General features: G+C 41.7%; 1 protein-coding gene across 13 annotated transcripts in view; it reads right to left on the minus strand.

Moving 5' to 3' along the window:
• The window catches only part of LOC139582917 (adhesion G-protein coupled receptor G6-like), a 58,406-nt gene that overhangs the window by 21,311 nt on the left and 21,439 nt on the right, over positions 1 to 15,656 (minus strand). For 3 of the 13 annotated variants that reach the window (XM_071413384.1, XM_071413379.1, XM_071413377.1), the window contains one exon: positions 3,915 to 3,983. The exons of 4 other annotated variants lie outside the window; for them this stretch is intronic. In XM_071413384.1, the coding sequence (XP_071269485.1) occupies positions 3,915 to 3,983 (69 nt within the window). Of the gene's footprint in view, positions 1 to 235; positions 314 to 1,624; positions 1,688 to 1,827; positions 1,906 to 2,257; positions 2,327 to 2,698; positions 2,768 to 2,868; positions 2,935 to 3,914; positions 3,984 to 15,656 lie in introns of all 13 variants that reach the window. 6 more of the 13 variants (XM_071413373.1, XM_071413372.1, XM_071413375.1 and 3 more) reach the window with 5 other exon arrangements.

Here is a 15,656-nt window from a genome sequence, read left to right on the forward strand (position 1 = left end):
GTAGCTGAATAAACAAATACAAAACATGGAAGAATACAGTATTTGGATCACCTATATTTACAGCAGTCAACTAGGCCTTCCCTGATATTGTTAACATCATCTTGGCTGAGAATAGGATAGAGTAGGAGTGAGAGGGAAGCAGACAGGTGGAAGCAGGCTGAGAGAGAGAACAGGAAGCTGCAGAGTCTCATTACAAACAAGACAAGGACAAGCTTAGTGAGTGTGTGTGTCTTACCCAGCTTGATGATGTTAGTGGACATGACAGTAGGAGACATGTTAGTCGAGGACGGTGGGGTAGTAGTGGCTTCAGACACTGTTAGCAAGAGTGACAATACAACTAAGTCAGCAAGGAGAGCATCTCAAGATTTCCCATGTGTACGTCTTACCCAGCTGAGCAGAATTTTTTGCAATGTTAGAAGACATGCCAGTTGAAGAAACCAACAATAATGTAAAAACTTAAACTACTGAAAAAGTGTAATTATTATATGTGTGATTAATCACGTTTCTTTTTTTGAAGATGTGTACAGTAACTACTCATAAGCCTTTCTGAAATACGTAAAGGGACATTTAAAAAAAATTCGACTTCATATTCATCATCGCAGCACCACCCCAACGTCAACATATGTGAAAATGGTTCACTTCTATGTTTTGTAGGAAGAAAGATAGAGGAAGGTAACTGTTTCCAATTACATCACTGGTGTGCATCATGCGATTTTAACCAATTACGAGTAGGAATTGCCTACTAATTGGTTGACAGTGGTGTAAAGTACTTTTAAGTAAAAATACTTGAAAGTACTACTTAAGTCGTTTTTTGGGGTATCTGTACTTTACTTTACTATTTATATTTTTTACTCCACTTACATTCCTAAAGAAAATAATGTACTTTTTACTCCTTAAATTTTCTCTGACACCCAAAAGTACTCGTTACATTTTGAATGCTTAGCAGGACAGGAAAATTGTCTAATTCACGTACTTATCAACCAAACATCCCTGGTCATCCCGACTGCCTCTGATCTGGCATACTCACGAAACACAAACTGTGCCCCTGGCTATCCGTATATTTAAAAAAACAAGAAAATTGTGTCATCTGATTTGCTTAATATAAGGAAGAAAAAATTATTTACACATTTATTTTTGATAGTAAAAGTACATTTAAAACCAAATACTTTTAGACTATTACTCAAGTAGAATTTTACTGGGTGACTTTCACTTTTACTTGAGACATTTTCTTTTAAGGTATCTTTACTTTTACTTGAATAAAGAAAACTGGATACTTTTTCCACAACTGTTGGTTGATGATGTCATTGGAAACAGTTATCTTCCTCTATCTTTTTTCCTACTAAACATAGAAATGCACCATTGTCACATATGTTGATATTGGGGTGGTGATGGAGATGATGAATATGAAGGTGAAAGTTGTGAACCTTTAAACACTTACTAAACCCTTTTATCGGGTAGCCTACCTTGGTTATTTTAGCAATTCTATAGTTGTATCATATTGATGCAAAACATTGAAAAATGGACTCTCCATGTCCTACACTTTGAGATCTGTTTGCACAATGTGTTTGAAAGTTACAGTGACAAATTAAAATTGTACTGAACAAAGACAGCAGGTGTGTCTTACCCGGGGTAGTGGTGATGTTAGCTGGGGTGTTAGTAGTAGGGGATAATGGGGGAGTAGTCGTTACTGTTAGCAAGAGAAAAGGGACAGAACATTTGATTCAAAATGAAGAATAACACATTTGAGAAAAAAAAAAAAAAAAAAGGAATTCTCCCCAGTCATTCCTTAGTCAATAACAGGCAAAAGAGAAAAGTAGGGTGTCTTACCACGCTCTGTGTTGTTAGTGGTAGGCAAGTTAGTTGTAGCTGGGTTTGAAACAATGGTTGTAGCAGAAGCTGTCAGTGCTGGTAGAACATGGGGGGTGCAAAATGGTTACCAAAAGAAATGGAAGGCAATATGGTACAGGGCTACAATAGGTGGCTACTATAGGTGTTTTCAAAAATAGAAGCCTTATCAAGAACCACTTAGACAGCATTCACTACTGAGTCCATTGTTTAAAGCAAGCTACATGAGCAAACATACCATACTCCCATTGAGAAGCCATGACAATTGCTTCTCAGCCTAATCCATCTGGAAAGTTCCAAGTTGGTCAAGGATGGAACCGCTTTCAAACCCATTCCCCACACATAAAGAAAAATGCCACAAGCAGATTTTTCCATGAGTACAAAACAAGAGAAAAACAAAAACACATCTTACCATTGGTTGTGCTGTAGAATAGAGTTGTGTTAGTAGCGGCTGCTGCAGATGGGATAATGGTTTGAGTAACTGGTGACAAGGACAGCAAATGTGAACTAAATGGTTTGAAAGAGTGAAATGAACACACACAAACAATAAGCAATGCTCTAGAGTATGCATGGGGTTTATATGGGTCAACACGTTGCCATGCAATTTTCAAGTATACGACGCAAATGGAAAAAGCAACAAACAACACCACTGGCAAGATCTCTCATCTCTCTTTTCTCCTGAAGGTAAATGACAATGCAGTGACTGCCAAATGTCATGTGATCAGACTAAACTACGTAGACATATATGAAGGTATCAAATTGAAGCATTCAGAAAAAGGATATTTGCACTATAACGATAATCAGATCAAATTGTCATCAACTGAGATCAGATCCATTGCTAGAGATACCTTACCAGTGGTTGTGCTGGGTAATGTCGGCACATTAGTTGTAGCTGCAGTAGTGGTCGTGGTAGTGGTTTGAACTGGTGACATTTACAGCACAAGTCAGCAAATATAAGGTATAATAACACAGTGGTTAGATAATGAGGGGAAATAATGTTGCGAACTAAAGATGACACCTTACCAGTTGATGAGCTGGTAGATAGAGGCATGCTAGTAGTGGTGGCAGATGAAGTGGTAGCAGAGAGAACTGGTGAAAAGGATGGACAGCAGACACAGTATGAGATGAGATGAGATGAGTAAAGGAAGGTGAAGTATTGAGAGCTGAGGTTGAGATCATGGAGTTATGAATTGGCCATGAAGCATCCACATCTGATCAACGATCAGGCCAGTTACACATTTGACTGTCAAATGAACCAGTGTACTCCGTTTTGGATAGGGGCTTAGCTACAGTGAGTTAAATCAATCTTGTTCCTCCATACAATTGATGCCATGCCAATAGTGGCTCCAAACTTCAAATGGAAACCCCAGGACCTTGTTTGCTTTACTTCAAGGAAGGGTCAGATATGAGAGAGATGGAGATCAAATATCTTCTGCCGCAAAACTATTAGCTAGTACAGTATCAGAGGCATGGTGTTTACCTACTATATGGCCTCCAAAACACCAAACGGCCAATTAACTCTAATTTTTTCATCAAACATGTTTTATTAAGAGGCTTCCCACAGTATGGAATCCCACATGCTAAAACTGGTGGCTGCTTTTCATAAATCTTTATTTTATTTGGGCTGGGAAATTAACTATATTTTAGAAACGAATCAAGTGTTTGCAGATGCGCCTCTGGCGGGGTTAATCAAATCACAAATATGTTTCATTAACTCATTTTCTTAGGTTAGGTAGAAGTTTAAGTGAATGCACCTCCATGCCGCAAACAGTGGAGTCAGTATTATGTGGGTTTAATAGACTGGAAATGGCTGTGCGTTTTTTTAGAGGGAGCCATGAGAGCAATCACTGAGACCATTTTTGGATAAGACTGAAATATCTCTAGTTTAATGGGCCACCTGTCAATATCCCCTCAATCAGTTAGAGTGGCCATTTTCCATATTGATTAGAACACCCATCAGCTGCACTCTGTGTGGAGTAGATAGTATTGGTTTACCTTCACAATAACAAGACAGGCTGAAAATAACATGTGCTCATTACAAACAATGGGGATGAGGGATGGATGCTTACCGTGGGTTGTTGAATTAGTAGCAATCATGTTAGTGGTGACAATGGATGAGCTGGTGGAAGTTAATGTTGCTGGTTGCAGGGATGGATGGAGAAAGGTTACATATGGATTAACTGGGTGTAAAGTGAGAAGACACAAATGCAAGATGACTGATGAGGCAATGAATACAAGTGTAGCATGAGGAATATGAATACAAATATGCAGAGAAATCTTGTGGAGTTGTGTAATGCAGTAGATTTATAAGCGATTAAAAGCTTTACAAGTTGTAATAATATTCAGTATAATGTGGATTCTACCAGGATAGGATCACCAGATGAAGAGATGAAATATATTTCTCTGTCAAATACAGTTGAAGTCGGAAGTTTACATACACTTAGGTTGGAGTCATTAAAACTCGTTTTTCAACTACTCCACATATTTCTTGTTAACAAACTATAGTTTTGGCAAGTCGGTTAGGACATCTACTTTTGTGCATGACACTAGTAATTTTTCCAACAGTTGTTTACAGACAGATTATTTCACTTATAATTCACTGTATCACAATTTCAGTGAGTCAAAAGTTTACATACACTAAGTTGACTGTGCATTTAAACAGCTTGGAAAATTATGGCATGGCTTTAGAAGCTTCTGATAGGCTAATTGACATAATTTGAGTCAATTAGAGGTGTACCTGTGGATGTATTTCAAGGACTACCTTCCAACTCAGTGCCTCTTTGCTTGACATCATGGAAAAATCAAAAGAAATCAGCCAAGACCTCAGAAAAATTTTTGTAGACCTCCACAAGTCTGGTTCATCCTTGGGAGCAATTTCCAAACGCCTGAAGGTACCAAGTTCATCTGTACAAACAATAGTACGGAAGTATAAACACCATGGGACCACGCAGCTGGAAGGAGAAGCGTTCTGTCTGCTAGAGATGAACGTACACAGGGGGAGATAACATGTTGGAGTGAACGGCTGTGTGTGAGAGAGGCTCCTGCAACTTCTTTGCTAAACAATCTAACTTAACCTACTTTACGGCACTTTTTACAACAAACGTCTCTTTCTAATACAATATTGTGACTTTCTATGTGAACATGCCGAGTAATAAGCGACCAAAGGACAATAAATCCTCATCGGAGGCCTCCTCCCCACCAAACAACGAGACAGACATGGTGGAAGGCACAGGTAACAACGTGACACTTACAGAACTTACCCGGGCTCTGGGAGAACTACATGTTGCTATAGCTGAGGATTTCAAGGCTACTATTCCTGAACTGAACACCAAAATCGAGAGCACCATTCGAACGGAGTATTGTGGACCTTGAGAAAGCTTCTGAATTCAACGCTGGTAGGATCGACGAGTTAGAGAAGCTATGCACGTCCTTGCAGGATAGTGTGCAGAGGCTTTCTGTGAAAGTGGTCGACCTAGAGGGCCGATCCAGACGTCATAAACATCGGCGTTGTTGGTCTGGCAGAGGGGGTGCAGGCTGGCTCTCGCCCCACCGACTTCTTCGCCAAGCTATTGAGAGAATACTTTGGGGTCAGATGTTTTGGCTTCGGATCCCCAGCTGGACCGTGCACATCGCACTCTTGTCCCAGTGCCTGGTCCGGGCCAACGTCCTCGCCCAGTAATCATCTGTTGTCACAGTTTCAAGACCAAAGATCTTATCCTGCGCGAGGCTCGAATGAGGGGTAACCTGTTACATAAAGGACATCCCTTCCGTGTCTCTGAGGATTATGCGCCCGATGTGGCAAAGCATCGCGCCGGCTACAGAGATGTCTTGACCAAACTCTACAAACTCCACCTTCGCCCAGCCTTGCTCTTCCCTGCTAAACTCAGAATTAACCCTCCTTCCGGTGAGAAGATTTGGCTCTCCTCAGTTTTGGATGCAGAGAAGTTTATCCGGGAATATACACCAATCCTCCGTACGGGTTAGAGTGCCTTGTCATTGTGTGTTAGGGTCTGCTCATGTACTCGAATCCATACTATACCATAACGGGTGAAACCTTATTAAAGTGTCTCAGCAAGGGCTGCCGACTGAAGGTTTATTGTCGCTACCGAACATGTAAGACGCTGAGCCGACCATTGGAGGGCGGTCAGAGCTCTCATTTAACGTTAATTTCATTTTCATTCCGGCTGGACGACTGACCTGTCATTGGAGTTCAGAGTGATGCCTGTTTGGGTGGCCTTCCAGGTTTGATCATTGACACTTTCGGATGGATATACTTATATTCCACCATTTTTGCTTTGTTTCATTATTTATTTCTCAATTTCTACATTATTATTTTTACCATACCATTTATTTATTGCTTGCAGGGGACTAGGGGTGGTGGTTGGGGAGGGGCAGACACAGACACCTGGATAGCAAGTTGGTGTTTTGTGCTGTTCTGCTTCTGTCATAGCCGTGGGCCGCTCTCCCTATTAGATTCCCCCCAGCCTTCTGTGGTGCTTGTGTCTATGTGTAGATGTGCGTACATATAATTATTATTTGTACTTTATTATTATAATTTTTTTTTTCTCTTAGCATTTTATTATTATTATGTATGTGTATATTATAAATTAGTGTAGATTATTATTTTGGGGCATGAATGTTTGTGTAGATATATATATATAGATATATATATGTGTATACTTGTATGTATGTATGTATGTATGTATGTATGTATGTATGTATGTATGTATGTATGTATGTATGTATGTATGTATGTATGTATGTATGTATGAATGTATGTGTATGTAGATATGTATGTGTGTATGTATGTGTGTATGTACAGTGGGGAGAACAAGTATTTGATACACTGCCGATTTTGCAGGTTTTCCTACTTACAAAGCATGTAGAGGTCTGTAACAAAAATCCAGAAAATCACATTGTATGATTTTTAAGTAATTAATTTGCATTTTATTGCATGACATAAGTATTTGATACATCAGAAAAGCAGAACTTAATATTTGGTACAGAAACCTTTGTTTGCAATTACAGAGATCATACGTTTCCTGTAGTTCTTGACCAGGTTTGCACACACTGTAGCAGGGAGTTTGGCCCACTCCTCCATACAGACCTTCTCCAGATCCTTCAGGTTTCGGGGCTGTCGCTGGGCAATACGGACTTTCAGCTCCCTCCAAAGATTTTTTATTGGGTTCAGGTCTGGAGACTGGCTAGGCCACTCCAGGACCTTGAGATGCTTCTTATGGAACCACTCCTTAGTTGCCCTGGCTGTGTGTTTCGGGTCGTTGTCATGCTGGAAGACCCAGCCACGACCCATCTTCAATGCTCTTACTGAGGGAAGGAGGTTGTTGGCCAAGATCTCGCGATACAAGGCCCCATCCATCCTCCCCTCAATACGGCGCAGTCGTCCTGTCCCCTTTGCAGAAAAGCATCCCCAAAGAATGATGTTTCCACCTCCATGCTCCATCTTGCATATCTCAGGGATTGACCCATGACACTTAAGTGCGCAATATGTTTAAGTTGCAACTTATTCTGTTTAGGTTTTTTAGATGCTAATTGAACACTTTATTTGCGGGAGCCTCCTCAGTTCATATGTTAGTAGAAGTTCTAGGATAGTGAGAGGTGAACGTATAGTTGGGATTTTATTTTTGTTTTACCTCTTGTTCGAGGTCGCGCTGTGCTTTTTTGGCATCGGCCAGACAATGTGTTTATTATTTGTATTTTTCTATTTTTTTCTCTCCTATTTGTGTATGCCTATTAAATGTGGGTTGAGGGGGGGGGGGGGGGGGGGGGTAAATGTTGGGGAAAGTTGGGGGACAGGGTGGAGAGCAAAGGTGCTTGCCGGGATCAGGAGGGGTCGGTTGGATACTGCTCGGGTGTAGGTGCTACATATGCTGATCGTGATGATTTGGTGCGCTCTCTTACCTTTTTAGTGAGTTACATGTTATGCAGGCCACCATAGGAACTACAAACGAGAGGCTTACATTTACTTCCTGGAATGTCAAGGGTTTAAACGAACCAATTAAGAGAGGCAAGGTCCTAGCCCACTTGAAAGCACTCTCGTCTGATATATTTTTGCAAGAAACCCATCTGAAAAACAATTCTCATAGCATACTTAAATGTAGGTGGGTGGGTCAAGTGTATCATTCTAACTTCTCCGCCAAAACGAGAGGCACAGCGATTCTGGTACGGAAAGGAATTCCCTTTCTACATAAAACCACTATTGTGGATAAAGAGGGTCGTTATGTGATCGTAATAGGAGAGATCCACTCTACTTCTGTAACTCTACTAAATATCTATGGGCCAAACATCGATAACCCCTCTTTTTTCAAAAGAGTCCTTGCCTTGATTTCAGATATCTCCCATACTAATTTGGTCATTGGAGGGGACCTTAACTGTGTGCTAAACCAATATTTGGATAGATCCTCTACCCGGCGTACCCCTACCTCCTATTCAAGCGAATTCTTGAAAACATACATATAAAATTCTAACTTATTTCATATATGGAGGATCTCTAACCCTACGGGTAGCGAATACTCCTTTTTCTCTCATGTTCACAATGTTACTACTTTTTGGTTGATGCAAAATTACTCCCCTATACCTGTAATGTGAGGTATCATGATATTATAATCTCTGACCACAGTCCACTCACCTTCTCCCTGAGATTGGGTGACATCGTACCAAACGAGAGGGTCTGGAGGTTGAATCCTCAGCTCCTCACAGAACCAACATTCTGTGAACATCTTAAAGACCAAATTAAATTTTTCTTTGATACCAACGACAACACAGAGACTTCCCCAGCATTATTGTGGGAAACACTGAAGGCTTATTTGAGAGGCTGTATCATCTCCTTTCAGGCTGCCAGGAGTAGGCAAAACAGAGAAAAATTGGTAGAATTGGAGAGACAAATTCACTTACTGGATAGGGAGAATGCTAGCCATCCATCTATGGAGAAACATAAAAAATGACCTCTTTAAAATTTGAATATAATCAGATTCTCTCAGCTAAAATTTCTAAATCTTTTCTCTATGCCAAGCAAAAATACTTTGAGTTTGGTGACAAACCACACAAATTACTCGCCAGACAACTTCGAAAAAATGTGAGTGACCGAATGATTCACAAAGTTAAATCTGCATCTGGGGAATTACTCTCTTCCCCAAAAACATCAATGACAGATTCCGTCAGTTTTACGAGACTCTATATACATCTAAAGCGGATCCTAACCCCTTAATTATGCAAAACTTTTTGGAGGACTGTAATCTCCCTGCCTTGAACCAGGAAGATTCTAACTTCCTGAATAAGGAAATATCTCTTGGAGAAATTCGAGAAACAATTACATCTCTAAAGAGTGGCAAGACCCCGGGCCCAGATGGATACCCTGGTAAATTCTATAACACATTCAGCAACATGCTCTCTCCCTACCTGCACAAAATGTTGGTTCAGGCCATGGGGATGGAGCTCTCCTACCTACTTTGGATGAGGCGTTCATTACAATTATACATAAGAAGGGTGAAGATCCAGAAGAGGTAGGGTCATAGACCAATATCTCTCCTTAATACAGACCAAAACATTTGAGCAAAAACTCTGGCTAACAGGCTTAGCACTTTAATTGGCAAATTGGTCCATTCGGACCAGACCGGCTTTATTCCTAACAGCGCCTCTTCAACATTATGTATTCTCAGAGGTTTCCTAACGTGGACCTTGCCGTTATATCTCTTGATGCCAAAAATACCTTTGACCAAGTTGAGTGGTCCTATCTATTCAAGGTCCTACAGAAATGTAATATTGGAGATGGGTTCATAAATTGGATCCAGCTTTTATATAGGAACCCCTGTGCGAGAATACTCACTAACCAATCATTGTCGCCCTGATTTAACCTTTATAGAGGGACAAGGCAGGGTTGTGCGCTGTCGCCTATGCTCTTTGCTCTAATTATTGAACCTCTCGCTCAGGCGATCAGATCTCATGCAGCAATACACGGCTATAATACTAAAGATACTCTAAAAAAGAATTCCCTATACGCAGATGACATTCTCCTCTATGTAACAGAACCTCAAACTAGTATCCCAGCCATTCTTGATGTGATTAATTTGTTTGGTACCTTCTCGGGTTACAGAATAAACAGGAACAAGAGCGAATTAATTCACATACGGTTGCAAAACACCTCTTGGCTAGAATATCTTCCAGTTAAGTTATCTTCAGAAAACTTTACCTACCTAGGAATTGTAGTTACCAAACAATACTCCTCACTATTTAAGGAGAATTTCCCCTCTCTGATGCAAAAACTCAAGACAAGGTGTTCGCCTTAGCAATCTCACTAGGATAAAGACCTCCTCCATTCCTGCCATTATTGAAAGAGATCGTGATACCTCACATCTCAAAATAGGGTTACTTAATGTTAGATCCCTCACTTCAAAGGCAGTTATAGTCAATGAACTAATCACTGATCATAATCTTGATGTGATTGGCCTGACTGAAACATGGCTTAAGCCTGATGAATTTACTGTGTTAAATGAGGCCTCACCTCCTGGTTACACTAGTGACCATATCCCCCGTGCATCCCGCAAAGGCGGAGGTGTTGCTAACATTTACGATAGCAAATTTCAATTTACAAAAAAAAAAATGACGTTTTCGTCTTTTGAGCTTCTAGTCATGAAATCTATGCAGCCTACTCAATCACTTTTTATAGCTACTGTTTATAGGCCTCCTGGGCCATATACAGCGTTCCTCTCTGAGTTCCCTGAATTCCTATCAGACCTTGTAGTCATAGCAGATCATATTTAAATTTTTGGTGATTTTAATATTCATATGGAGAAGTCCACAGACCCACTCCAAAAGTATTTCGGAGCCATCATCGACTCAGTGGGTTTTGTCCAACATGTCTCTGGACCTACTCACTGCCACAGTCATACTCTGGACCTAGTTTTGTCCCATGGAATAAATGTTGTAGATCTTAATGTTTTTCCTCATAATCCTGGACTGTTGGACCACCATTTTATTACGTTTGCAATCGCAACAAATAATCTGCTCAGACCCCAACCAAGGAGCATCAAAAGTCGTGCTATAAATTCTCAGACAACACAAAAATTCCTTGACGCCCTTCCAGACTCCTTCTGCCTACCCAAGGACGTCAGAGGACAAAAATCAGTTAACCACCTAACTGAGGAACTCAATTTAACCTTGCGCAATACCCTAGATGCAGTTGCACCCCTAAAAACGAAAAACATTTGTCATAAGAAACTAGCTCCCTGGTATACAGAAAATACCCGAGCTTTGAAGCAAGCTTCCAGAAAATTGGAACGGAAATGGCGCCACACCAAACTGGAAGTCTTCCGACTAGCTTGGAAAGACAGTACCGTGCAGTACCGAAGAGCCCTCACTGCTGCTCGATCATCCTACTTTTCCAACTTAATTGAGGAAAATAAGAACAATCCAAAATTTCTTTTTGATACTGTTGCAAAGCTAACTAAAAAGCAGCATTCCCCAAGAGAGGATGGCTTTCACTTCAGCAGTAATAAATTCATGAACTTCTTTGAGGAAAAAATCATGATCATTAGAAAGCAAATTACGGACTCCTCTTTAAATCTGCATATTCCTCCAGGGCTTAGCTGTCCTGGATCTGCACAGCTCTGCCAGGGCCTGGGATCGGGAGAGACACTTAAGTGTTTTAGTACTATATCTCTTGACACAATGATGAAAATAATCATGGCCTCTAAACCTTCAAGCTGCATACTGGATCCTATTCCTACTAAACTACTGAAAGAGCTGCTTCCTGTGCTTGGCCCTCCTATGTTGAACATAATAAACGGCTCTCTATCCACCGGATGTGTACCAAACTCACTAAAAGTGGCAGTAATAAAGCCTCTCTTGAAAAAGCCAAACCTTGACCCGGAAAATATAAAAAACTATCGGCCTATATCGAATCTTCCATTCCTCTCAAAAATTTTAGAAAAAGCTGTTGCGCAGCAACTCACTGCCTTCCTGAAGACAAACAATGTATACGAAATGCTTCAGTCTGGTTTTAGACCCCATCATAGCACTGAGACTGCACTTGTGAAGGTGGTAAATGACCTTTTAATGGCGTCAGACCGAGGCTCTGCATCTGTCCTCGTGCTACTAGACCTTAGTGCTGCCTTTGACACCATCGATCACCTCATTCTTTTGGAGAGACTGGAAACCCAAATTGGTCTACACGGACAAGTTCTGGCCTGGTTTAGATCTTACCTGTCGGAAAGATATCAGTTTGTCTCTGTGAATGGTTTGTCCTCTGACAAATCAACTGTACATTTCGGTGTTCCACAAGGTTCCGTTTTAGGACCACTATTGTTTTCACTATATATTTTACCTCTTGGGGATGTTATTCGAAAACATAATGTTAACCTTCACTGCTATGCGGATGACACACAGCTGTACATTTCAATGAAACATGGTGAAGTCCCAAAATTGCCCTCGCTAGAAGCCTGTGTTTCAGACATAAGGAAGTGGATGGCTGCAAACTTTCTACTTTTAAACTCGGACAAAACAGAGATGCTTGTTCTAGGTCCCAAGAAACAAAGAGATCTTCTGTTAAATCTGACAATTAATCTTGATGGTTGTAAAGTCGTCTCAAATAAAACTGTGAAGGACCTCGGCGTTACTCTTGACCCTGATCTCTCTTTTGACGAACATATCAAGACTGTTTCAAGGACAGCTTTTTTCCATCTACGTAACATTGCAAAAATCAGAAATTGTCTGTCCAAAAATGATGCAGAAAAATTAATCCATGCATTTGTTACTTCTAGACTACTGCAATGCTCTACTTTCCGGCTACCCGGATAAAGCACTAAATAAACTTCAGTTAGTGCTAAATACGGCTGCTAGAATCCTGACTAGAACCAAGAAATTTGATCATATTACTCCAGTGCTAGCTTCCCTACACTGGCTTCCTGTTAAGGCAAGGGCTGATTTCAAGGTTTTACTGTTAACCTATAAAGCGTTACATGGGCTTGCTCCTACCTATCTTTCCGAGTTGGTCCTGCCGTACATACCTATACGTACGCTACGGTCACAAGACGCAGGCCTCCTAATTGTCCCTAGAATTTCTAAGCAAACAGCGGGAGGCAGGGCTTTCTCCTATAGATCTCCATTTTTATGGAACGGTCTGCCTACCCATGTGAGAGACGCAGACTCGGTCTCAACCTTTAAGTCTTTACTGAAGACTTATCTCTTCAGTAGGTCATATGATTGAGTGTAGTCTGGCCCAGGAGTGTGAAGGTGAACGGAAAGGCTCTGGAGCAACGAACCGCCCTTGCTGTCTCTGCCTGGCCGGTTCCCCTCTCTCCACTGGGATTCTCTGCCTCTAACCCTATTACAGGGGCTGAGTCACTGGCTTACTGGTGCTCGTTCATGCCGTCCCTGGGAGGGGTGCGTCACTTGAGTGGGTTGAGTTACTGACGTGATCCTCCTGTCTGGGTTGGCGCCCCCCCTTGGTTTGTGCTGTGGTGGAGATCTTTGTGGGCTATACTCGGCCTTGTCTCAGGATTGTAAGTTGGTGGTTGAAGATATCCCTCTAGTGGTGTGGGGGCTGTGCTTTGGCAAAGTGGGTGGGGTTATATCCTTCCTGTTTGGCCCTGTCCGGGGGTTTCTTCTGATGGGGCCACAGTGTCTCCTGACCCCTCCTGTCTCAGCCTCCAGTATTTATGCTGCAGTAGTTTATGTGTCGGGGGCCTAGGGTCAGTTGATTATACCTGGAGTACTTCTCCTATCTTATCCAGTGTCCTGTGTGAATTTAAGTATGCTCTCTCTAATTCTCTCGTTCTCTCTTTCTTTCTCTCTCTCGGAGAACCTGAGCCCTAGGACCATACGTCACGGCAAACCGGGCATGATGACTCCTTGCTGTCCCCAGTCCGCCTGGCCTTGCTGCTATTCCAGTTTTAGCTGTTCTGCCTGCGGTTATGGAACCCCTACCTGTCCCAGACCTGCTGTTTTCAACTCTTAATGATCGGCTATGAAAAGCCAACTGATATTTATTCCTGATTATTATTTGACCATGCTTGTCATTTATGAACATTTAGAAAATCTTGGCTCTCTCTAATTCTCCTTCTCTCTTTCTTTCTCTCTCTCGGAGGACCTGAGCCCTAGGACCATACGTCACGGCAAACCGGGCATGATGACTCCTTGCTGTCCCCAGTCCGCCTGGCCTTGCTGCTATTCCAGTTTCAGCTGTTCTGCCTGCGGTTATGGAACCCCTACCTGTCCCAGACCTGCTGTTTTCAACTCTTAATGATCGGCTATGAAAAGCCAACTGATATTTATTCCTGATTATTATTTGACCATGCTTGTCATTTATGAACATTTTGAAAATCTTGGCTCTCTCTAATTCTCTCTTTCTCTCTCTCGGAGGACCTGAGCCCTAGGACCATACGTCAGGACTACCGGGCATGATGACTCCTTGCTGTCCCCAGTCCACCTGGCCTTGCTGCTATTCCAGTTTCAACTGTTCTGCCTGCGGTTATGGAACCGCCACCTGTCCCAGACCTGCTATTTTCAACTCTTAATGATCGGCTATGAAAAGCCAACTGAAAATTATTCATGATTATTATTTGACCATGCTTGTCACTTATGAACATTTTGAACATCTTGGCATAGTTCTGTTATAATCTCCACCCGGCACAGCCAGAAGAGGACTGGCCACCCCTCATAGCCTGGTTCCTCTCTAGGTTTCTTCCTAGGTTTTGGCCTTTCTAGGGAGTTTTTCCTAGCCACCGTGCTTCTACACCTGCATTGCTTGCTGTTTTGGGGTTTTAGGCTGGGTTTCTGTACAGCACTTCGAGATATTAGCTGATGTACGAATGGCTATATAAAATAAACTTGATTTGATTTGAAGACAAACATACAATTTTGGAGAACACTCCCAATTTCCCTGCTCGGAAGAATTATTGCCATTAAAATGGTCTTCCTCCCACAACTGCTCGACCTATACCAGAACATCCCAGTATTCATACCTAAATCTTTTCATAAACAACTGGACTCAATTATCAATCCTTTCATCTGGGATTATAAAACACACAGGATAGGTAAAAAACACCTCTGTAAATCCAAGATGGAAGGAGGATTGTCTCTCCCAAATTTTATATTTTACTATTGGGCCGCTAACCTCCGCGCTGTTACGTTTTTGCTGGATCACGCACCTCTGTCATCCAGCTGGCTTAGTATGGAGCGTGAGGAGTGTCACCCCTTCTCTATTGGCACTGTGATTTTGTCGCCTGTCAATCTGGAGATGTCACTTTATAGTAACAATCCTATTATACATAGCACAATCCGGATCTGGAAGTAAATTAAAGTCCACTTTGACCATAGACCAATACCATTCATGCTCCCTGTTGCGAGGAATCCCTCCTTTGCCCCCTCTAACCTTGACAACACTTTTGAGCGATGGGGAGAGCTAGGGATAAATACCATAGGGGATCTATATATAGAAGGGACCTTTGCCTCCTTTGAGTTGCTGAGGGAAATGTATAATCTTCCCAGAAGTAACTTTTTCAGATACCTACAAATTAGAGACTATGTTAGAAAACACCTCCCAACATTTGGGAATGCTAAACCTTCCATGTTTGACGGATGCATAAAAATATGCCCCACCTCAGACAAACTGATATCTCGTCTATATGACGCTTTTCAATCTGTTAGCATACCTTCTACAGATGCCATTAAGGAAAAATGGGAGGAAGAACTAGGGACTGACATTTCTGTGGCAGACTGGGAAGATGGCTTGGAGTATATCCACACATGCTCCATTAACTCCAGACAATTCAAGGTATTACACAGATTACACTATT

This window comes from Salvelinus alpinus, chromosome 8 (genome assembly GCF_045679555.1).
Source record: "Salvelinus alpinus chromosome 8, SLU_Salpinus.1, whole genome shotgun sequence".
Taxonomy (NCBI): Eukaryota; Metazoa; Chordata; class Actinopteri; order Salmoniformes; family Salmonidae; genus Salvelinus; species Salvelinus alpinus.